Genomic DNA, 24,276 nt, shown 5'->3' with positions numbered 1-24,276 from the left:
ATTACCTCCGGGGGTAAAACCCTGAAGTTTCTGACCTATCAGTCTCTCGCCCTAACAGCCAACTGGGTTCTCCGTAAGCGAGACACTGTGCTAACGAAGGTGTCTCGGAAGGTACCAGACAGGGAGGCGCGAGCCATTCGCAGCCTGCCCCTGTGGGGAGAGTCTCAGTTTCCTCTGAAGGAACTAGAAGCCATAATGGAGAAGGTCTCGAAAAAGAAGGAGGCCAACGTCCCCAGACCAACGACTTCTAGGAGACCGCCCTACAAGAGGTCCGTCTCGGATAGCGCCGCGACGCCCCAAGCTTCTTCCTGCACTACGAGGAGAGAGGCCCCCTCTTCCTCCTGGTCCACAATGCCTCAGCCCTCCCGCAGGGGAGCTGCAGCGCCCTCAAGCTCCTTCAGGTCGGGTTACTCCGCCTCTAGGAGAGGCAGATCAGGCCGCCCCTCTAGAAGAAGATAGAGTGGGAGGCCCCCTATCCCCGCCCAAGCCTCGAGTTGGGGGATGCCTCAGACAACATTGGCAAGCATGGAAGGCTCAAGGGGCAGAGCCTTGGACAGTGTCCGTTCTAAAGGAGGGCTACAGACTTCCTTTCCTAACGGAACCACCCCCTCTTATTCCGGCCAACCGGACAGAATGGCTAGCTCCCAAGGACCCGTTAAAGAGGACCGCCCTTCAAGAGGAGGTATCCTCCATGTTAGAGAAGGGCGCCATGGAAGAAGTTCTTCTCCCAGGGCCAGGTTTCTACAGTCGCCTGTTCCTGGTGAAGAAAGCGACGGGGGGGTGGAGACCGGTTATTGATCTGTCAGCTCTCAACAAGTTCGTCAAGAAGACGGACTTCAAAATGGACACTCCGAAGTCAGTCCTTCTGTCCTTGAGGGAGAAAGATTTTATGATGACCGTCGACCTCAAGGACGCATGCTTCCAAATTCCGATCCACCCCTCGAGTCGGAAGTTCCTCCGGGTGAAATGGGGTTCCCAGATCCTGCAATTCAGGACTCTTTGCTTCGGTCTGTCAACAGCGCCCCAGGTGTTCACGAGAGTCTTCACGACTGTCTCAGTGTGGGCTCACGAACGAGGCATCCGCCTTATCAGATACCTGGACGACTGGTTGCTCCTTTCCGCCTCAAAGGCCCTCTTGGAGGAACAAGGGAGAAGTCTCCTCCAGTTTTGCAGAGATCTGGGGATTGTAATCAACCCGAAGGAATCAAATCTATCCCCGTCCACCAGAATGAACTACTTGGGGATGACATTGGACACCATTCAGGGAAAAGTTTTCCCTTCGGAGGACAGGATAAGGAACCTCAGGCACATCATTCAGCCGTTCCTGTCAGAACACCCCAGGAGAGCGAAAGACTGGCAGAGGCTGATAGGCCACCTGGTCTCATTGGAGAAACTAGTTCCCCAAGGGAGGGTAAGGCTCAGATCCATCCAATGGAATCTCAAGAACCTCTGGTGCCAGATGGACTCCCAACAAGTGCTAATTCCAGTCCTTCCAGACACGAGACCCTCCCTGGAATGGTGGCACTGCCAGTCGAACTCCCTCAAGGGGATGCCCTTCGGGACCGGCCCTCCCGAGTTACTTCTGTTCACAGACGCCTCCAACCAAGGATGGGGAGCCCATCTCCTCGACGAAACGGCACGAGGTACCTGGTTGGAAGGGGAGAAACAACTCCACATCAATGTCCCGGAGTTGAAAGCAGTCCAGAAGGCGTGCCTACACTTTGCAAGTCTGCTAAAGGGAAACAGGGAGGCTTAAAATCGAGAGAGTTGTGCGATCTCACCATAGAGATTCTAAATTGGGCAGAAGAAAATCACGTGGTGTTGTTAGCAAGGTTCATTCCCGGGAAGAAAAACGTTCTGGCCGACGGCCTCAGCAGAATGGGCCAGATAGTAGGGACGGAATGGTCCCTTCTCCCGGAAGTAGCCAGGCTCATCATTCAGCGCTGGGGTTCCCCGGTGATGGAACTCTTTGCAACAAAACTCAACGCCCAACTCCCTGTCTATTGCTCCCCGGTACCAGACCCGAAAGCAGCCTTAGAAGACGCCTTTCAGCACAAGTGGGACGGTCTGGATGTGTACGTTTTTCCCCCGTTCACGTTGATAAGACAAGTGCTCAACAGAGTAAGGACCGCCCGAAACCTAAAGATGACTTTGGTAGCGCCCTGGTGGCCGGAGAGAGAGTGGTTCGCGGACCTAAAAGACCTAGCGAGTCAACCGCCGTGGCCTCTGCCCGCCAGGTCAGACCTTCTGCACCAGCCTCACTTTCTCAAGCTCCACGACAACCCACTCTCCCTTCGTCTTCACGCCTGGAGACTATCGAGCGGCTCCTGAAGAAGGAAGGATATTCTCCCTCCACGGCTAAGAGAATGTCCCTATACCTGAGAAAGTCGTCAGCCGCGGGATACCAGGCAAAATGGGCCTCCGTCACGAAGTGGTGCTCTGAAAGGCACATTAGACCTCTTAAGGCCTCTGTCCCAGACATAGCAGATTTTCTGGTGTTTCTTAGGGACAAGGTAGGAATGTCAATTCCAGCCATAAAAGGAGTTCGAGCCGCCTTAGGCCAAGTCTTCCTTCTGAAGGGCATCGACCTGGGGGCCTCGAGACACATAGAGATGCTTGTCAAGAGTTTCGAGCAATCTTGCCCCCCTCAGGCGAGTAGGGTGCCCCAGTGGGACTTAGCCAAGGTCCTGAAGATGCTGTGTCGTCCCCCCTTTGAACCCTTGAAGGATATCGTGGACAAAGATCTCACCCTCAAGGCCGTCTTCTTGCTGGCCTTGGCGTCCGCTAAGAGAGTGGGAGAGATCCATGGTCTGTCATACGACGTTTCTCATTCAAAGGGGTGGAAAGAAGTATCCTTCAAGTTCGTGCCTTCTTTTGTGGCCAAGACTCAGAACCCAGCAGTCTGGGACCCGAAGTTTGAGGGTTTCTCAATTCCTGCCATCCCTAAGACAGGCAATGCAGAAGACTTGAAATTGTGCCCAGTGCGAACAATTAGGAAATACCTGGAAAGGACAGCGCATCTCCGACCAGGCTTCAAGAGCCTCTTCGTTTCCACAGGTATTAATAAGTAACAAGTTTCCAAAAACACCATTTCCTTCTGGTTGAGACAAGTTATCGCCAGAACCTACAAGGAAGATGGCATGACAGTGCCAGGCACTCCCCGGCCTCATGACATCAGGGGCCTGAGCACCTCCTTAGCCTTTGAGAAAAACATGGCAGTGGGGCAGATCCTGCGAGCAGGTACTTGATCGAACCAGTCAACCTTTACTGCCCACTACCTCAAGGACTACTCAAGAAAATCCTTGGACGGGTTCTCCATTGGAACAGTCATCTCCGCCCTCCAAGCGGTGTAACGGTAAAAACCCCAGGCGAGTTCAAGACTAGCGACCGGTAGGCACAAGTGCAGTTCCTACCTCCTACCCAGTTGCTTACTTGCCTCTTCGGGGAATACCGACTGTTCCCATAAAATAACACATTCTTCACGACTACGCTTCTGGAAGGAACGTCAAAAGAAGTTTTTCAAAGGGTGAGTACTTAGACACTAACGTGAATTTTTGTGTAGTTACCCTCGCTTCCGCTTTCTAGTAGGTCCCGTTATCCATAGGCCTCTTGGCCTCCACGGCCCGGGTCAGGGGGTCAGAACAGCACTCCCGCCTCCTAAAGTGTAAGTCTCCTATAGAAAGTAGTTCGAGGTAAGTATTCGTGTTGGAACAAATCAAAAATTTTAAGTAATTTTTATTTTTCCTAACATACTTACCGAGAACTACTTTCGGGTAATGGCCCTCCCTTCCTTCCCCGAGTGCCTCTCTTCCCTTGCTAGCATTGTGCTAATTCAATAGAACTTAATGGTGAGGCTGACCCAGCCAAGCAGCGACCTACCTTGATCCTACCCTCAGGGCACATTCCTTGATGCCGGGGGTAGGGCTACTTAGAGAGCGGAGTGGGGGGTAACATACGCAAAACTCTGGTCGATAGAGAGGAGATCACCAGTGACTCCTATAGAAAGTAGTTCTCGGTAAGTATGTTAGGAAAAATTAAAATTACTTAAAATTTTTGATTTTTACTTCATCAACCATCCAACTCGACTAGGATGCATTTTCATGAGGGATCATGAATATTGGGGAAATAGGGACTTTGGTGAGATCCAAGGCCTTGGAATTCTTATGCAGCAAATGGGATTGTTGCCTCAAAATCCTTCCCAAACCCCTCTTTTCCACACCCAAGTTAGGTCCTTCAGCCTGGGGTTCAACATTAGATAGTCTATTGAAGCAAACTGAAGAATGCCTAATACCTCTTGTTTGCCATCTAGAGAAGCAACTCTGAAGAAAAAATTGACCTTGTATACAATTCTATGCTGAGATGCTTTTGGCATACATAGTGGCATTAGAGACCTAGCCACCGGAATATCCTTCTTGGAAGTGGTCTTGATTTTTAAAAATTTGTCAGGAAACTTGGGTTCTGAAGAACTTGCAAGACTTGATTTGTGTACCTGAGGCATAATTCTTTAGCATCTGACCAGCCATTCGTCCAAATGGACTATGACCTGAATCACTGCATCCAAAGGAGTTTGATCTCTGAATTTATTAGTTTTGTAAACACCTTTGATGTTGAGAGGTATCACTTTGAAACTGTGTAAACCCCTCTTGAGCCAAAACCCTCAGTAAATTTGGAAGTGGGAAGCAAGAGAGACATGCCAATAAGTGTCTTTTAGATCTACAGTACAAGGCCAACACCTTGGTGTGGTAATTGGTGGACGTGCGTGGTGATTGTCATCTTGAATGCATGACATCTGATTTGTTTGTCAATACAAGAATGGTCGAGGATCATTCTTCTCTTGGGTGAGTCTTTCTTCGGTATACTGAATAGTCTGTCCTGGAATTTTAGGAGCCCTTTATTTTTCTGTAGCTGCTTCTATCAGCATTTTTCTGACGAAGGAGTCGAGTTCCAAGGTTTTTGCCTGATAGAAATGGTGCCTTTGAGGTAGATATGAAATCCACGACAAATCCAAGCCTTTGACTACCAGTATGCTATGTCCCCACCGAGGAAAAGTTCAACTTACCTGGAAACGATGGAGATGACCTCCCTCCGACCTTAGGACATCCATGGATGAGGTCCTTTGCCTCTGTAAGACTGATCAACATCCCAGCTTCTCCTTGTGTACCTCTAATATCTCTTTTTCTCTTAAGAAATCCCGATGGACCTGGCATTTAGGACTACCTTAAAATGATTATGTTGCTGTCTATGTTCTTCTCAAGGAACTTGGTTGCAGACTGAGGAGGCTTGACATGAGTGTGTGGTGCTGGTCTCTTTGTTGGTTGCCACATGAACTGTTGTTGACTTCTGTTATAGGGCAAAGCATTGCAATTGAAGATTTTAATCTTTTCTTTTGAATGGGCCAAAATCCTTTTCTCCACTTCTCTGGAAGTGGAGTGTTATCTTCTAATGCTTTGAGAAAAAGGAACTTCAATAGCGGGGCACTTTACAGGAACTCCTCTACTTCGACCTTTTCCTAATATCAAGTAGCCAACAAGCCACGTTGAAATTGGTTCTGACAAAATTCTGTAAAACCTCCCTTTTTACACAGTGGGTCTGTGTCTTGTACGTTGAAACTGGCCCTAGGGCAGGGTAGACAATATAATTTTGGTATTTTTGTCATATTGGATTCGCTGTTCTAGCCTCTTACTGGAAAGTCCTTAGAGCCCACGCACGTCACATTAACCTAAAAAATAGTTGAAAATAAACTCTGTTCGTTGAATCTTCCAATGAAACTCATGATATACACAAAGTAAAATAAAAACGTGTAATGTGTATTTACTCTTTATTTTTGTGAATATGAACAGCCCATGATATCAGACACTCGTGCCTTGGTATATGTATGTATGAATCATGGTGATTTTAAATGCATACATGGTATAAACATCAACTTTTTCATGCTCTCATTCCTGTAGGTTGTATATCATTGCATTAGTTATTTACTCTCTCTGTAATGAATACTGTTATCTCTATCTTTGCAGAAAATGTTGACAAATTCTGGTGGTTTGGACACATGTGGAGCCACACCCAGCCGCACAAGCTCACCCAGAAGGAGCTTGAGATACAGATGCAGCTGAATAAGCAGTTTGCTGTGAGTCATGGTATTCCTACTGATTCAGGTATGTTCAGAAAGTTGATTTTGGCATTTGGTCATGGGAGTGTTTATGGGTTTTTTATTCGAATGTGAAATAAATGATGAACTTGAAAGTAATTTTTTTTAGATTGAAGTTTTATTGTAAAATGTCTTATTGCATGAATTTTGCCATAGATTTCATTTAAACTTTTTACTTACTTTTGTTTTTTAGGAATTCCATAGTCATCCATCCTGACCAAAACATTGTGCATTTCTTGTTATTACGAGCATCAGTGTATTGTGTTAATGTCCGTGTGCATAAATGCAGTGATTTTTTTTTTCAATAAATACAATACTGTAGTGTAGTTAGGATTTTTATTTTAATCTAACTACAGTACAATACTTTTTTCTTTCATCTCTCATTCTCTCTCTCCCTTTGCGTCAATAGGCGTAGTAGGAGATGATGATGATGATGTCTGTAGTTAGATAAGCACAAGTTATATAAATGACACTGAGAAACGTTAAGACAAATTAATATAGCTTCATTATTTTTCCTATTTGTAGTGAATGTTGCAGAATAGAATCATATATGTAAGGGACATTTCCCTTTACATTTTGGCAGTTATACGTAAAAGAAAATATTTACTCCTTTGTGTTACAGTAGTTATAAATAGGAAAATGATTGAGTTTTATCCTTATAGAAATGAGTAAAGTAGTCGAGTTGTTAGACACTCCTTGACTTCATCAACATCTTCATCGAACTCCTTACCCAATTTGTGAATTGTGCCATTGTAGGGGGGTTTGGTGTATGGTGTACTGTACTATAGACTAAAATCAGATGCACTTGTACTTATTTTTTACTTTATTCAACTATCTACATACATATGTAGTCATGAATTCAGTACTTATTTTTTACTTTATTTAATTATCTATGTGCATACATACAGCTGTGTGAATTCATGTCGTTTTAGTCATTCTATACCATTAAAATTTCACTGTATTAGCAAGAAACACAATATTTTATAGTCAAACTATTATGAGGAAAACCACGCTTTAACATTTACCTAAAGTGATTAAACTAATTAGTACCACCAATCGTCAATCCAGTAAGCACTAAATATGAAACTTAATTACAAACACTAACACCATAATCCGACAGTTCTCATACGTATCATAACACAATATTATATTTCTGCCATAATACTACGTGATTGTTTTTCACTCCTTGTAGACATACCTATTACACTCAGTGCAACTCAATCACTGAAGTTCCGTGCAAGTATTGCTCATCATGTGCATCTTTCTTTACATACAGTATATTGCTGTAACACCCAGAAGAATTGGCTACTATTTAAGAGGGCCAATAAATTGGACTACTTTCTTATTCCGACTAACGTAAAACATGTAACTCCCTGGTGTGGTTTGACAATATCCAAAAAGGGCCACATTCTATTCTTGGGCACACACCATTGTTAAACCAATCAGCAAGGGGGGGGGGGGTGTTGTCATTAAACCAAGGAAATGAAAGGGAAGTCCCCCACACTGGATCAGCTCAACATTCCAGAAAAGGAGGACAAAATTGTGGGAACAGGCAATTAGGAAGCAAAATTTAAAAATAGATACATAAACCTACTATATCGTTACCGCTACTTTGTTTTTGTATCGTTTGACAATAGAATACTTCCTTAATTGTAAGCCTATAGTATTGTTTGAAATGTTTCATTTGCCTCCTCACAATAAATTATGGCTTGCCACATAATTTTACCTTCTGCTAGAGTAGAAAACTGGTTACGAAGGATCCTGCGTGTTATTTTACAAATAACTTCAAAGAGTAATTGGAAATCATATACTTTAATTGTAAAGCTAATTCGTGATTGAATAGGACAGCTTGTATTACCGTTATATTTCGGAGAGCACCGATATTTACTTTAGGAGCATATTTGAATTAATCAAATTTTCAATAATTCTATATTTAGAGAATTGAATTACTGCTGACAGCTTTTGCTATCTATAACATTGTAATTTTTTTGGCAGTTCCAAAGACTATATTTGTTGAGTATATTTATCGAGACGTAATTGTCCAGTAGTAATTTCATTGAATTTATCTTGATCTGAGCTGTATACAGTTAGTCTAAAGTTGTCGTTTCTCTTGTAGGTTACAGTGTTGCGCCTCATCATTCTGGTGTTTATCCAGTTCATGAACCTCTGTATGATGCTTGGAAGAAAGTGTGGAATGTGAGGGTAACATCCTCGGAGGAATATCCTCACTTGTATCCAGCAAGACTCAGAAGAGGATTCATTCATCGCAACATTATGGTACGAAAGAGTGTATACAGTACTTTATTATCGTGAGGATCACACTTCTATCATATGCAATGGGAATGAATGTTTTATCCAATGTAAATTTTATACAGAACATTAGTGAAACCAGAGATAGTGTCGCTTTATAAGTTTGCTAAGGTGAAGGTACAATCCTAGCAAGGGTATTTTATAATATCAGGATTCTTCAAATTGGTGTAGTAACTTTTATTTAAGTGAGAGAGCTCAAAAATAGTGCATATAGAGGCGAGTAACACACAATGATTCTATACAAGAAGTAAAAATAATCATAATGTATTATAATAATGGGATACATCCTGGTATTAGTAGGTAAAGTCTCTCCCTGTAATCTCCTGTGTTTAATTGCCTAAATTTTTTTGTTCTTGTATGTTATATTGTTTGTGTTTAAAAGTCTCTTAATATACGAATTAAGTTTCATAAATGATCTGAAAGATCGTAATATCCTTGAAAGTTTCCATGGCTGCCTCAAATCTTGGAGCCACTTGGCACTGTACACGAAGCAGTGATATGCTGAGGGTTAAATGTGAACCAGATCCTCCAAAGATCACATTCTTATCTATAGATTCTCATTGCTTTGGAGTGAGCTCATAACCTGAAATGATGAGCTAGTAAATTTAAAGATGGTTTAAAAAAAAAAAAAGGAAACTTACCTTAAAACTTGCCATAATTATTTTGCAATAGTCTCATGAAGAAAATTCCAGTCCCATTTCTAAACTGGTACTGTTTCTTTTAGGGATTTATGGTAAATTATACGTTGAAACTGGAACAAAGGCAAAGTTGAAGAAATTGAATGAGTGGGTGTTTAGGAAAAGAACAAAGGGAAAGGGTGGCAAGTATGAGACGAGAGGCAATTTAAATGGCGGTAAAGGGAACTTTTGCAAAGAGGCTTCAGCTTGGGGGTAAAGTGGTTGCTTCCCAGTGATAATTGGAGCAGAGGTAAGTTGAGGAAGCTGGGCAGGTAAGTGGATAAAGAACAAGATAAGTACATGAAAAGTAAAATGCAAAGCATTCCAGATGGAGTCTAAAGGATGGGGCAAGCCTCTCTAACTTTACATTGAAGAACAAATCTTTCGAGAAGCCTTATAATGAATAAATATTGTACCGGTGATAGAGAGAACCTTGATTTTAGATGTGTGCTTCTTGAGCTTATCATTTCTATTTTATTGTCAAACAGGTATTGCCAAGACAGACTTGTGGTCTTTTCACCCACACAATATTCATAGATAAGTATCCAGGAGGACGTCAAGTGTTGGACTCCAGTATCCACGGTGGAGAACTGTTTCAGACAATTGTCTTTAATCCGGTAAGTTTAAAATGCTGAGGAATTGTTTCTATAGCAGGTTTTGTTTATATACTATTTTTATACTAGTCTACGCAACTCGTCAAAATGACGGCTAAATGTTAAGATATAATGCACACATACGCACATGCACTCACATAGATTTGTGGGAGGTTTGGGAGTACCCCTTCTCACCAGGGAATGCCTACTCCCTTTTCCCCTACCCAAGGAATGGGGAGAGACCAAGTAGATATACGTCTGGCAACGCTGCTGAGTATAACCGGAAATAGATATGCATATACAGTAGGGTCCCGAATTATGCGAGAATTTGGTCGATGAAAGGCCTCGTGTAATTGGAAATTCGTATATTTCGAAACACATCATGGCAGCAAACAGCAACCTACCCGTCAATTTTTTTTTTTCACTCCATTTCTAGCTTTCTAGCTATATATATATATACTGTATATACACTGTGTGTGTGTATGTATGTATGTATATATTATATATATATATAAAACATTATATATATATATATATATATATATATATATATATATATATATATATATATATATATATATATACTGTAGGTTTTATCTTAACAATACTGTAAGAAATCCTTCTTATAGATTTTTTTTTATAAAATACTGTACAAAATTTCTTTTATGGATAAATAAAACAATAAAAAGTTGTTAAAGTTTTGATAATTTTCTATGACTGTAGTATTTACTACTGTACTATGCATAGCTTACTGTTTTCAGTATTTTCCGAATGATGTAGAATTATTTCCTATAGATACAAAAAACAAAAAAGGGTTTTCAAGGTTTGATACAGTACGTATCTAGCGATAGTTAAAAATTACAGTATAGTACTGTATATCCATGATGACACTCCCACACGTAAACACGGCCATTAGGCGCAAGTGTGCACTAGGCTGCTGTACGATAATCACGCTTTTTTTGCCCTGAGCGGTCATTTCACTAATGATAATTTTTCAAAGTTAATATAATTTCTTTATGCTTATAATTCGTAATTATAGTTAAAAGTAGGGATATTAATTAAATGGTTGAGTTAAAAAAATCAATTAATACTACTATTATTTAATTTCAAATGGCTACATAATACTGAATATTCTAATGGGTTCTTTTTATCTTCAATCGTAAATCTTACGCCTGGATAAGCAACAAAAGGAAAGGGATAGGTCTCTCCTCTCTCTCTCTCTCTCTCTCTCTCTCTCTCTCTCTCTCTCTCTCTCTCTCTCTCTCTCTCTCTCTCTCTCTCTCTCTCTCTCTCTCTCTCTCTCTCTCTCTCTCTCTCTCTCTCTCTCTTCATATCGTTTCCTGTAGTTTTCAAATATGTTCGTCATACATTTGTACATTATTTATCCACTTTATTCTCTCTCTCTCTCTCTCTCTCTCTCTCTCTCTCTCTCTCTCTCTCTCTCTCTCTCTCTCTCTCTCTCTCTCTCTCTGCGTTTCCTTACCCTTTATAGTTTTGTGAAATTTCGTTGTCCAGTCATTCGGTAATGAGAAGTCATTTTCGCTTTCGGCATCGAAAGAAAACTTTGTTTCTTCAATATACTCATCACTGGAGGATTCAGAACTAGTGCTCTCATTATCAAACAGGTTATCATTATCTAATTCCACAACAAGAATATCATTTATTTCATCTAAAGAAATAACCTTCCTCTTTAGACCGTTCATTACAAAAGGAACAACAAATAACCACTTATGCATGAACGCCCGAGCGCACTGATAGGAAACCACAGTTTTGTAACATCAAGCTACCTTCAGAAAAATAGTTGCCAGACATCATATAAGTTTCTATTCATAGTCCCCATATGCTGAGTGTTGCCATGTGGTGATCCTATACTTACTATACGAGTAAAGTAACATCACGAGACTGACGGCTTGTAAAAGGCAATTAAAGTCATGAACGGAATATACAGTTGAAGGCGGTACCGAGTAGTAGATCGTGGTGAACGGTTTATCACGTGGGTGACGCTTAACAGGTTAAAAAACATTTTATATAGTTCGGTATTTTCTCTATCCATCCTCTCCCAGAAAACCTTCAAATGTGAATTATCGGAATGTGTGCAGATCTTGGCAGTGCGATAACTAGTTAGCGACTGAGAATAAAAAAAATAAAAAGCCCGATTGACGAATGACGATGCTGATGAAGAGGATATCGAATACCGATTTTTCCCTAATTGATTTTTTCTACGTTCTGTCTAATCCAATGTACAGTACATTCTTATGTAAAGGGCGAACCCCAACATTTCTTGATGCTGCTTCACTTTAATTATAGATATTTTACCACCTATTTATAATCTTTATTTATAATAACATCTTTAGTAAAAGCTCTTCAATATCACTTTCAGGAGTAAATGCGTTTATGATCGACGATGAAACGTAAAAAAAAAACGTTTTCCTTTTAAGAAGGCGTTTTTTTTAGGAAAAAAAAACAACACGAAACAAAATTGCTCATATTTCATATATTTTGATTTTCTAAGGATAAATAAAACAACATTAATAATAACATTATTATTACATAGTACCTGGTAAGATATCTTTTGCCGCAAAAGTTAACCTATAGACAGATGTTAAAATTGGTTAGCGAGTTCGTTATGATCGGCGATGGAACGTACTAAACAAAGTAATGGGTTTGGTTGTGGTGACATGCTTGGCAGTAGCATGATATAAAATAGTCTTTATTTTGATGGTTTTTAATTTAAAGTTTAATGAATAAGGATTTTACACCATAATCACAACGTAAGTATAAAAATTAATTAGTACAAATATGGAATATTATACATATAGGTGTTGGACAGTTAGGCTAGGCCTAGCGACAAGTTCACACAACAGATGGGCAAACCTTAACATTTTTCATCCAAAACTAGTCTTAAAATGTTTGAACAGAAATCTTTCTCTCACATTCTCCCCCCCCCTTCTCAGACATCGGGGAACCATCAACCCCCCCCCAATACAATTAAGAAAACAATAGATTTCCTACGCTTCTCGGTGCTTGACTCGCGGATTTAGAATGCTCCTCGCAGATACAGGATAATTAATTTTTAAAAACTATCGATCGCGTAATTGAGGAATCGCGTAATTAGAACACGTGTAATTCGGGACCCTACTGTATGTATAGTCAGACACTTGCTCTTTATTATATAGGGTAGATTAGCTTTCACAAGTGTAGAGTTTGTTGCTATGTAAGTGTGTGTAGTGAGTACAGTACATTTCTTCTACTGTATGTACTGAATCATATTTCATGAAATTAGCTTTGATAAGATGTTATGCTTAATGCAACAAAATCCTTTTCATATATTTCCCAATTTATTTTATTCTAGTTTAACATATTCTTCTCCCTCTGTGTTCTCTTTCTTAACACATGGGGTTTCTTCTCTGTTGAAGCTTTACAAGTTAATGGCCTAGTTGCATATGAAGATGTGCTCTTTTTTAACGTAACAATAACAGTAGAAGTAGTAGTAGTTGTAAAAGTCAGTCAGTGTTGTACTGTAGGTGCAAAGTGAAGGGACAGGTGGGTAGGCACTACCACTGTCCCACGCTCATGATCTGTCGATAACTACTTTGTTGATGAATTCAACAATCTTTGTAGCTCCACTGAAGATATTCCGTATTTTAAAGGACAAATTACTTTTAGAATATGTTGTTTTACTAAGAACATTGGTTTCTTATTATTTATGTAATATTGAATTGGAAACAGCAGGATTTTAATGCACACTATAAACAATGTATTTTTCAATATTAAACTTAGCCGGTGATTATATAAGCTGCAACTCTGTTGCTCGACAGAAAACTCTACGTTAAAAATCCGCCAGCGATCGCTATGCAGGTAGGGGGTGTACTTCAACAGCGCCATCTGTCGTGCAGGTACTCAGTACTCAATGTAAACACAGAACTCAATTTTCTCTCTGTCGGGCTACCGGCAAGACCTACTAATTCGCTGTTGCTAACTGGATTTGTTTTCACAACTATTTGGTGAAGTACACTATTCTAGTTTTGAGCTTTCGCTATGCAGGTGTTTTATCTTCATCTCAAAACTTGAACTCGTTTTGGATAGATTTAATTATGGTGACAAAGAGAGTATGGACTTTCTTTCACTTTTAAATGGCCGACCCTTCCCTTAGACGGAAGTGTGTTTAGGATTTTAGTAATTATCTTATCACGTTATAGATCTATATATTTTATATCTCCGCCTTTGTTAGGCCTCTTCGATTAACTTTCCATTTATTATAAACATATAAAAATAAATTTTAATGTTTTGTTTATATGCGACCTTTCCTGATAGTAGGCGGTCCTAACTTGGAACCGAAGTTAATCAACGTTGAGCCCTTTATATCGTAATTAGCTTTTAAAGAATTTAAAACTTTTTAAATGTAATATTTTATGAAAGAATTTCTTTGATAGTCTTCGTACTGTTTTCAAAGATGAACTAACGTTTAGTTTTTTATGCTACGCAGTTGTTGACGTTCAGGACGTTCAACATGCGCTCTATCGTTACGATAGAGAGAGAGTGTATCACGGTTTCACTTTGCAGTAAGAGTAAATCGATTCTAACGTTTTGTTCATTCTTTCTTAGCTTAAATGTTTTAAATTCTAATTTAAAGGAACTTTTTATTTGAAAAATCTTTCAGTTTTTTCCTTTAGTCAAATAACATGTTTTTTTGACGAAATATAATTGGGCTCTTCTCTTAGGTGCGAAATCAAGAGAGAGAGATAGAGACGGAGGGAGAGAGAGGAGAGAAAACGTTCCGTTCAAGCGGGTAACGTTGTTCTCGTGTTACTCTCGTCCCTAGTCTCTGTACGGGGAGGAAGGATAAAACGTTTTTAGGTTTTTATTCTCGTCCCCAGGCTATGTGCGGTGAGAGATTGAAAACGTAGTTATATGAACTAGTGTTTAGTCTCTTTCCCAGCCACTGATTTTTCTTTTTATCTTAAAATATGTTTTCTGTTTTTTGCTGGTATTATGAACTTGCATTATACGACTTATTTCGCAATTACTACCTTTTAATGAAGGGTAGAATTGCGTGTTTCAGGTAGAAATAAGTGCAAAACAGAAAATCGAAGTGATAAAGTGATATGCGCAAAGTGTTACAGTGTTGCGTCCGAGGCGCAAAGTGTTACAGTGTTGCGTCCGAGGGTTCGTATGTTCGTGCCTGTCGTTCACCTAGTCCGGGACCTCTTGCAAGCTCCCAAGCCCAGGGGAGAAGTAATGTCGAACGACTTATGGGTTCGAGAGGCCTTGACCAACGAACAGACGTTTTCCCTCTATGGTATCGGGTGTTTCTTACCAAGATCTCCCCTACCATAAGACGAGAGAGACGTTGTTTCTCCTCGCCATCCGTAGGCTTTTCGCATAAGAAACCTGTCACAAGGTTTCGAAGCCCTTAAGCGAAAGTCAGTCCTTTCAGGACAGGTCCAGCGTCCTGGTTACAGCCATTAGGACAGCTCTGACCCTATGCAGTCATCGGATAACTGCTCGCCGCCTAACAAAAGCGTAACACAGACTCCGGAAGTCTTTTTTTGTAGGCAAAGTGTTGCGGTCACAGACGTTACCCTCGTCTATTACCACAACCATTTCCGTTGATCCTTAAGGGGTTATATGGCAAAACATGCAGTATATGCTTGCCTCCCTTATGGAAGACTATTCTGCCGATTAGTCCGTTGAGTCTAGCCGTTTATCTCATCGATATCCTGGCTTTCAGCCAACCTAACGTTCCTTTGTGCTTACTGTTGACGTTGGCGTAGCCTAGTCACGTCAGTCAGGTTGTTTAGAACCACACTCGATGCGGTCTCGTGTGGTTTTTCAGCCGCATTTGGACGTTAGGCCACTGGCTGATGCTCCTGTTGACGTTCAGGACGTTCACTAACAATCGGAGTTGACTTGTTTTGACGCTGTGCGTCAACCTCCGCATTCTAGAGTTGTTTTGACTGCTCAGTCTAGGCAGTCAAAGCAGTCTCGAGTGGACGCTGTACGTCCTCACGCACCTGTTGTGGTTGACAGTTCAGTTGTTGACAGTTCACAGACTGTCAAGCAGTTACATGACGTTGCGTTCTGGTCCGCTACTAATGCACCAGTGAGAGACTCAGCTTTTATCGGACAAGGTTCCTGTAGATGAGGAAGTGGCTGTTCTCCCTCCTACTGATATTCCCTTGAGGACTCTGTCAGATGGAGAGGAGCCTTAAGCTGCTTAGCCTCCTATGGACTTTAATTAAATCATGATGATTTTTTTAAGGATCTTCGTCCGGATCTTGTAACTGCTGCTCCTCGTTCGCCTAAACGTCAGAGCTTACACTAGGCCTAGCTACTTCGAAGCCGTTGTTTTTAAGCTAGTGCTCTCTCGCTCTCCTAGAGAGCGTTACGTTGGCTAGGCGACTGGTTTTTCACCAGGAGGAGTTTTGGGGGATACAGCTTTTGCTTTCCCTTCTTTTAAACTGGTTTATAGAGCGAGAGTCTGATATGACACGAGAGAAGTCTCGGCTTGGGAGTTCATGCCTCTGCCCAGATAGACTTCTCAATTCTGGTAGACTCTCCCTGGCGCCTAGCCAGGAGACGCTCCAAGTTGTTTACAGGTCAACTTCTCAGCTGTTGTCGAGCCTTTGAAGTTTTGCTGTACTATTATGTCACGCATAACAAGGCTTTCAGGGATGGTAAACGGTTCCGCCTCAGTCGCTAACCCCGTCTGTTGCCACACCTGCTCCCGTAGACCCTAAATGGGCTTTGCTGCAAGACATGCAGTCCAAGCTTGCGTCCTTGATAGAGGACTTAAATGCGGAGAAGAACCTTCTGGCCAACAACCTTCCAACTGGTCGGTTGTGCGCCCTGTTGACGCTGAGGTAACCTACTCGCGTCTGCCAGTTGAGGTGGTTCCTCCACCGATGCGACCCAGTGTGTGTTGCCAGCCGCACGTTGACGTTAAGCGACGCTCGGAGGTGGTTGTTGACGTTCAGGACGTTCAACAACCAGCAGAGGTGACTTGTTGTGACGCAGTGCGTCAACCTCAGCAACCCGGTAGGGTGTTAACTGCACAACCCAGACGGTCTAGACAGTTTCGGGTTGACGCTGTGCTTCCTCGCGCACCCATGGTTGTTGACAGTTCACAGACTGTGCAGCAGTTCCATGATATTGCGTCCGGCTCCGTCACGCATCCACCAGTGCGACCGGATTCAGCGAGTCAGACGTTGCCCACTCCGTTGCCGTTTCCTCATCAGTTTCGGATGAGGAACCCTCTGATGAGGACGTTGCTGAACAAGACGATCAGCCCCAGCCCTGCTATCCATCCAGAAGATGCTGAAGAAGGAACGCTGCTCAGTCAGGCTGTGGATGAGTCTGGTAGGGACGCTGTCATCCGTGTATCAATTTGTGTCACTAGGAAGACTACACCTCCGTCCTCTTCAATACCATCTAGCTTTTCACTGGAAAAAGGACAAGACGCTAGAAGCGGTCTCGATCCCGGTTTCCGAAAAGATAAAGTCTTGTTTGACTTGGTGAAAGGACTATATCAACCTAAGAGAGGGTCTTCCCCTGACTGTTCAGACTCCCAACCACGTTCTCTTCTCGGACGCATCGGACGTAGGCTGGAGTGCGACATTAGACGGTCGGGAATGCTCGGGAATATGGAACTCGAGTCAAAGGACAATGCATTTCAACTGCAAGGAGCTACTGGCAGTACGTCTGGCCTGGAAAAGCTTCAGGTCTCTCCTTCAAGGCAAAGTGGTGGAGGTGAACTCGGACAACACCACGGCTTTGGCGTACATCTCCAAGCAAGGAGGGACCTACTCTCTGACGTTGTACGAGATCGCAAGGGACCTCCTCACCTGGTCAAAAGGTCTAGACATATCACTAGTAACGAGGTTCATCCAAGGCAACTTGAATGTCATGGCAGATTGTCTCAGTCGGAAGGGACAAATAATTCCAACAGAATGGACCCTCCACAAGGATGTATGCAAGAGACTTTGGGCCACCTGGGGCCAGCCAACCATAGATCTCTTCGCAACCTCGATGACCAAGAGGCTCCCAATATTTTGCTCACCAATCCCGGACCCAGCAGCAGTTCATATAGATGCCTTTCTCCTAGATTGGTCACATCTAGATCTATATGCAATCCCTCCGTTCAAGATTGTCAACAAGGTACTGCAGATGTTCGCCTCTCACGAAGGGACAAGGTTGACGCTAGTTGCTTCCCTCTGGCCCGCGAGAGAATGGTTCACCGAGGTACTTCGATGGCTAGTAGACGTTCCCAGAACACTTCCCCTAAGGGTGGACCTTCTACGTCAGCCACACGTAAGAAGGTACACCAAGGCCTCCACGCTCTTCGTCTGACTGCCTTCAGACTATCGAAAGACTCTCGAGAGCTAGAAGCTTTTCGAAGGAGGCAGCCAGAGCGATTGCTAGAGCAAGGAGAACATCCACCCTTAGAGTCTACCAATCGAAGTGGGAAATCTTCCGAAACTGGTGCAAGTCAGTATCCGTATCCTCGACCAGTACCTCTGTAACTCAAATAGCTGACTTCCTCTTATATCTGAGGAAAGAACGATCTCGTTCAGCTCCCACTATCAAGGGTTACAGAAGCATGTTGGCATCAGTCTTCCGTCACAGAGGCTTAGATCTTTCCAACAATAAAGATCTACAGGACCTCCTTAAGTCTTTTGAGACCACGAAGGAGCGTCGTTTGGTTACACCTGGTTGGAATTTAGACGTGGTACTAAGATTCCTTATGTCAGACTGGTTCGAACCGCTACAATCAGCCTCCCTGAAAGATCTCACCTTAAAGACTCTTTTCCTGGTATGCTTAGCCACAGCTAAAAGAGTCAGTGAGATTCATGCCTTCAGCAAGAACATCGAATTCTCATCCGAAACGGCTACATGTTCTACAACTTGGTTTTCTAGCCAAAAACGAGCTGCCTTCTCGGCCTTGGCCAATATCGTTCGATATTCCAAACTTATCGTATGGTTGGAAATGAACTAGAAAGAGTCTTATGCCCTGTAAGAGCTCTTAAGTTCTATTTAAAACGAACTAAACCTTTACGAGGCCCGTCTGAAGTTTTATGGTGTTCAGTTAAGAAACCATCTTTGCCTATGTCAAAGAATGCTTTATCCTATTTTATCAGACTGTTAATACGAGAAGCTCATTCCCATCTGAATGAGGAAGACCAAGCTTTGCTGAAGGTAAGGACACACGAAGTTAGAGCTGTCGCAACTTCCGTGGCCTTTAAACAAAATAGATCTCTGCAAGTATAATCGACGCAACCTATTGGAAAAGCAAGTCAGTGTTCGCGTCTTTTTATCTTAAGAATGTCCAGTCTCTTTACGAGAACTGCTACACTCTGGGACCATTCGTAGCAACGAGTGCAGTAGTGGGTGAGGGCTCAACCACTACAATTCCCTAATTCCATAACCTTTTTAATCTTTCTCTTGAAATGTTTTATTATTGTTTTTGGGTTGTCCGGAAGGCTAAGAAGCCTTTCGCATCCTACTTGATTTGGCGGGTGGTCAAAGTCATTTCTTGAGAAGCGCCTAGATTAGAGGTTTTGATGAGGTCCTGTTGTATGGGTTGCAACCCTTGATACTTCAGCTCCTAGGGGTCGCTCAGCATCCTAAGAGGATCGCGAGGCTCCGTAAGGAAGACGTACTTAAAAAGGCAGAGTAATTGTTCAAGTCGACTTCCTTACCAGGTACTTATTTATTTTATGTTTGTTATTTTGAATAACTGCTAAAATGAAATAAAAAATCCTTAGCTCATAATAATGTAAACAATTATTGCTGGTCTCTACCCACCCCCCTGGGTGTGATTCAGCTTATATAATCACCGGCTAAGTTTAATATTGAAAAATGTTATTTTTATAATAAAATAAATTTTTGAATATACTTACCCGGTGATTATATATTAAAGGACCCTCCCTTCCTCCCCAATAGAGACCCAGTGGACCGAGGAGAAAATTGAGTTCTGTGTTTACATTGAGTACTGAGTACCTGCACGACAGATGGCGCTGTTGAAGTACACCCCCTACCTGCATAGCGATCGCTGGCGGATTTTTAACGTAGAGTTTTCTGTCGAGCAACAGAGTTGCAGCTTATATAATCACCGGGTAAGTATATTCAAAAATTTATTTTATTATAAAAATAACATTTTTCCAACTTAGAACTGATCATTAATGCAAATTTTGTATATAATCAGAATATGATAAGTTTTCTTTCAATTAATTGTTTGTTGTTACCAAGTATTTAATGCTTGACAAGAATTGTTAACTGGCGTATTTTTATTATACTTTTCTTTTTTCATTTGGTATCCTTAATAAATATTAATGAAATATTAACAATTATTATAAAGTGTTGTGGAATAAAAAGTCATGATTTTTACAGATAAGCATCTTCATGACTCATCTCAGTAATTATGGAAATGACCGCTTGGCATTGTACACGTTTGAGTCTGTGATTAAATTTGTCAAATGCTGGACCAACTTAGTCCTGCGAACCATACCACCCTTGCAGCTTGGAGAGAAGTACTTTCATCTGTATCCTGAAGAAGCTGATCCTATTTGGGGGGTATGTATGCAAAACATTTTCCTCTAAATTGAAAGTAGTTAGATTTTAATTCTTCATGGTGAAATGAATTTTACCCATTATGGGGATATGACTGTAATTCATTCCCTCTTCCTTAAAAGTACTTTGATTTAATTTTTTTTTTTTTGTAGATATACAGGTAGACTTGAAAACATTCTGCTACTGCCAATGCAGTGTACTTTTTTTAGATAAAGTGACATTTTTAATACGAGTATGAAATACTGTATTCAAATATCTTGAGTGTGGAATACTACGAAGTATTGCTTCAAGTGAGATATTTAATTTGATGCAAAGTTATTTCACTAATGTCATTTATTTTAAGAAAGTATATTATATGAAGAGAATAAGAAGAAGTTTTGGAAAGAAGTGAAGAGAGTAAGGAAGGCTGGCTCAAGAATTGAAGAGACAGTGAAAGATGGAAATGGAAGGTTGTCAAAAGGAGAGGAGGCAAGGAAAAGATGGGCGGAATATTTTGAAAGTTTACTGAATGTTGAGGATAATAGGGAGGCAGATATAATTGCTGTTGCAGGTGTTGAGGTGCCAGTGATGGGAGATGAGAATGAGAGAGAGATTACAATAGATGAAGTGAGGAGAGCACTAGATGAAACGAGAGTAGGAAAAGCGTCTGGTATGGATGGTGTGAGAGCTGAGATGTTGAAGGAAGGGGTGTGACTGTACTTGAATGGTTGGTGAGATTGTTTAATATGTATTTTGTGTTGTCAATGGTACCAGTAGATTGGGTTTGTGCATGTATTGTAACACTATATAAGGGTAAGGAAGATGTGCATGAGTGTTGTAATTCAAGGGGTATTAGTTTGTTGAGTGTAGTTGGAAAAGTGTATGGTAGAGTAATGATTAATAGGATCAAGGATAAAACAGAGAATGCAATCTTAGAAGTACAGGGTGGTTTTAGAAGAGGTAGGGGTTGTATGAATCAGATTTTTACAGTTAGGCAGATATGCGAGAAATATTTAGCAAAAGGTAAGGAGGTGTATGTTGCGTTTATGGATCTGGAGAAAACGTATGATAGAGTTGATAGGGAAGCAATGTGGAATGTGATGAGGTTATATGGAGTTGGTGGAAGGTTGTTGCAAGAAGTGAAAAGTTTCTACAATGAAGTGAGTGATTGGTTTCCGGTGAGAGTGGGGCTGAGACAGGGATGTGTGATGTCGCCGTGGTTGTTTAACTTGTATGTTGATGGAGTGGTGAGAGAGGTGAATGCTCGAGTGCTTGGACGAGAATTAAAACTGGTAGACGAGAATGACCATGAATGGGAGGTAAATCAGTTGTTGTTTGCGGATGATACTGTACTGGTTGCAGACACAGAAGAGAAGCTTGGTCGATTAGTGACAGAATTTGGAAGTGTGTGTGAGAGAAGGAAGTTGAGAGTTAATGTGGGTAAGAGTAAGGTTATGAGATGTACGAGAAGGGAAGGTGGTGCAAGGTTGAATGTCATGTTGAATGGAGAGTTACTTGAGGAGGTGGATCAGTTTAAGTACTTGGGGTCTGTTGTTGCAGCAAATGGTGGAGTGGAAGCAGATGTATGTCAGAGAGTGAATGAAAGTTGCAAAGTGTTGGGGGCAGTTAAGGGAGTAGTAAAAAATGGAGGGTTGGGCATGAATGTTAAGAGAGTTCTATATGAGAAAGTGATTGTACCAACTGTGATGTATGGATCGGAGTTGTGGGGAATGAAAGTGATGGAGAGACAGAAATTGAATGTGTTTGAGATGAAGTGTCTAAGGAGTATGGCTGGTGTATCTCGAGTAGATAGGGTTAGGAACGAAGTGGTGAGAGTGAGAACGGGTGTAAGAAATGAGTTAGCAGCTAGAGTGGATATGAATGTGTTGAGGTGGTTTGGCCATGTTGAGAGAACGGAAAATGGCTGTCTGCTAAAGAAGGTGATGAATGCAAGAGTTGATGGGAGAAGTACAAGAGGAAGACCAAGGTTTGGGTGGATGGATGGTGTGAAGAAAGCTCTGGGTGATAGGAGGATAGATGTGAGAGAGGCAAGAGAGCGTGCTAGAAATAGGAATGAATGGCGAGCGATTGCGACGCAGTTCCGCTAGGCCCTGCTGCTTCCTCCGATGCCTTAGATGACCGCGGAGGTAGCAGCAGTAGGGGATTCAGCATTATGAAGCTTCATCTGTGGTGGATAACGGGGGAGGGTGGGCTGTGGCACCCTAGCAGTACCAGCTGAACTCGGTTGAGTCCCTTATTAGGCTGGGAGGAACGTAGAGAGTAGAGGTCCCCTTTTTGTTTTTGTTTCATTTGTTGATGTCGGCTACCCCCCAAAATTGGGGGAAGTGCCTTGGTATATGTATGTATGTATGTATATTATATGATAATATTTAATGTGAGGAATGTTGAGATAATAGCATGAACCTGCTGCTGTACTTAGATTTCAAAGCTAATTTCATCCATGTAATTAATGTCCCTGTTTATATCATATTTATGCTGTTTCCAGAATCCCTGTGCTGATCACAGACACATTGAAATTTGGGCAAGAAATAAGAGCTGCGAGCAACTTCCAAAGTTCCTGGTCATTGGTCCACAGAAAACAGGAACAACTGCACTGTATACCTTTCTAGCCATGCATCCTGCCATTGTTGCCAATTATCCGTCTCCTGAAACTTTTGAAGAAGTACAATTCTTTAATGGGAAGAACTATTTTAAAGGCATTGACTGGTGAGTGAATATTGTTGCTTTGATATGTTATGTTCTTTAAATGTTGGTTTTAGTGTACAGTTAGGTTAAGGAATTTCGGTCTATGTGGTCCTACGTGGTGGGGTGGGGTCATTTAGTATTGTGGTGTAAGCAGGAGGAAAACCTTGCAGATGCACTTCCTCAAGTAACTCACCATTCAACATGACATTCAACCTAGCACCACCCTATAGTAGTTATATGAATATCTCTATTCTATCGAATTTCTCTTCTTGTTTTGTTAAAGTTTTTATAGTTTATATAGGAAATATTTATTTTTATGTTACTGTTCTTGAAATATTCTATTTTTAAATATTTAACTTAGCCGGTGAATATATAATAGCTGCAACTCTGCGGCTCGACAGAAAACACACTCAAAAAACTCGCGAGCGATCGCTATGAAGGTTGCGGGTGTGCCCACCAGCGCCAACTGTCGGCCAGATACCACTCTTGTATGTAAACAAAACCTTCAATTCTTCTCTGTCGACGTTGACGACAAGACGTATTCATACTCGCTGTAGAACCTGGAGTTTTCTTAACATATTTGGTGAAGTACTTCATTTTGGTTTGAGCTTTCGCAGTACAGGTGTTTTACCTTCAACTTAAATCTTGAACTCGTTTTTGGATAGATTTAATTTTTGATGACTTTGGATTGTTTTTTGGACTTTCCTTGACTTTTAAATGGCCGACCCTTCCCTCAGTACGGAAGTGTGTTTAGGCTTTTAGCAATTATCTTATCACGTTATAGATTAATTATAGATTTTCCTCTATATATTTTATATCTCAACCGCCTTTATTAGGCCTCTTCAATTAGCTTTCCATTTATAATAAACATCAAAATAAATTTTAATGATTTGTTTATATGCGACCTTTCCTGAGAGTAGGCGGTCCTAACTTGGAAACCGAAGTTAAACAACGTTGAGCCCTTTCAATCGTAAATAGCTTTTAAAGAGCTAATGATTTAAAACTTATTAAATGAATATTTTTTAATAGTTATTTTATGAAAGATTTTCTTTGAATAGTCTTCGTACTGTTTCAAAGATGAACTAACGTTTAGTTTATTTATGCTACGCAGTTTGCGCTCTATCGCTACGATAGAGAGAGAGAGTATCACAGTTTCACTTTGCAGAAAGAGTAAATCGATTCTGACGTTTTGTTCATTCTTCTTTCAAAGCTTAAATGTTTTAAATTCTATTTTAAAGGAACTTTTTAATTGAAAACCTTTCAGTTTTTTCCTTTGGTCAAATAACCTGTTTTTTTG

General features: G+C 41.3%; 1 protein-coding gene across 3 annotated transcripts in view; it reads left to right on the top strand.

The window, feature by feature from the left end:
- sfl (N-deacetylase and N-sulfotransferase sfl) overlaps positions 1-24,276 on the top strand; it is a 158,908-nt gene that overhangs the window by 53,347 nt on the left and 81,285 nt on the right. For all 3 annotated transcript variants that reach the window (XR_011040262.1, XR_011040261.1, XM_068352020.1), the window contains exons 8-12: positions 6,015-6,152; positions 8,262-8,422; positions 9,621-9,749; positions 20,115-20,297; positions 22,780-23,000. Coding sequence is in view for 1 of the 3 variants with exons in the window: in XM_068352020.1 (XP_068208121.1) it covers positions 6,015-6,152; positions 8,262-8,422; positions 9,621-9,749; positions 20,115-20,297; positions 22,780-23,000 (832 nt within the window). In the remaining 2 variants the exon portion in view is untranslated. The remainder of the gene's footprint in view (positions 1-6,014; positions 6,153-8,261; positions 8,423-9,620; positions 9,750-20,114; positions 20,298-22,779; positions 23,001-24,276) is intronic.

The sequence above is a fragment of the Palaemon carinicauda genome, chromosome 28 (assembly GCF_036898095.1).
Source record: "Palaemon carinicauda isolate YSFRI2023 chromosome 28, ASM3689809v2, whole genome shotgun sequence".
NCBI classification, from domain to species: domain Eukaryota; kingdom Metazoa; phylum Arthropoda; class Malacostraca; order Decapoda; family Palaemonidae; genus Palaemon; species Palaemon carinicauda.
The sequence above is the reverse complement of the archived record's forward strand: the minus strand, read 5'-3'. Positions and strand labels throughout refer to the sequence as shown.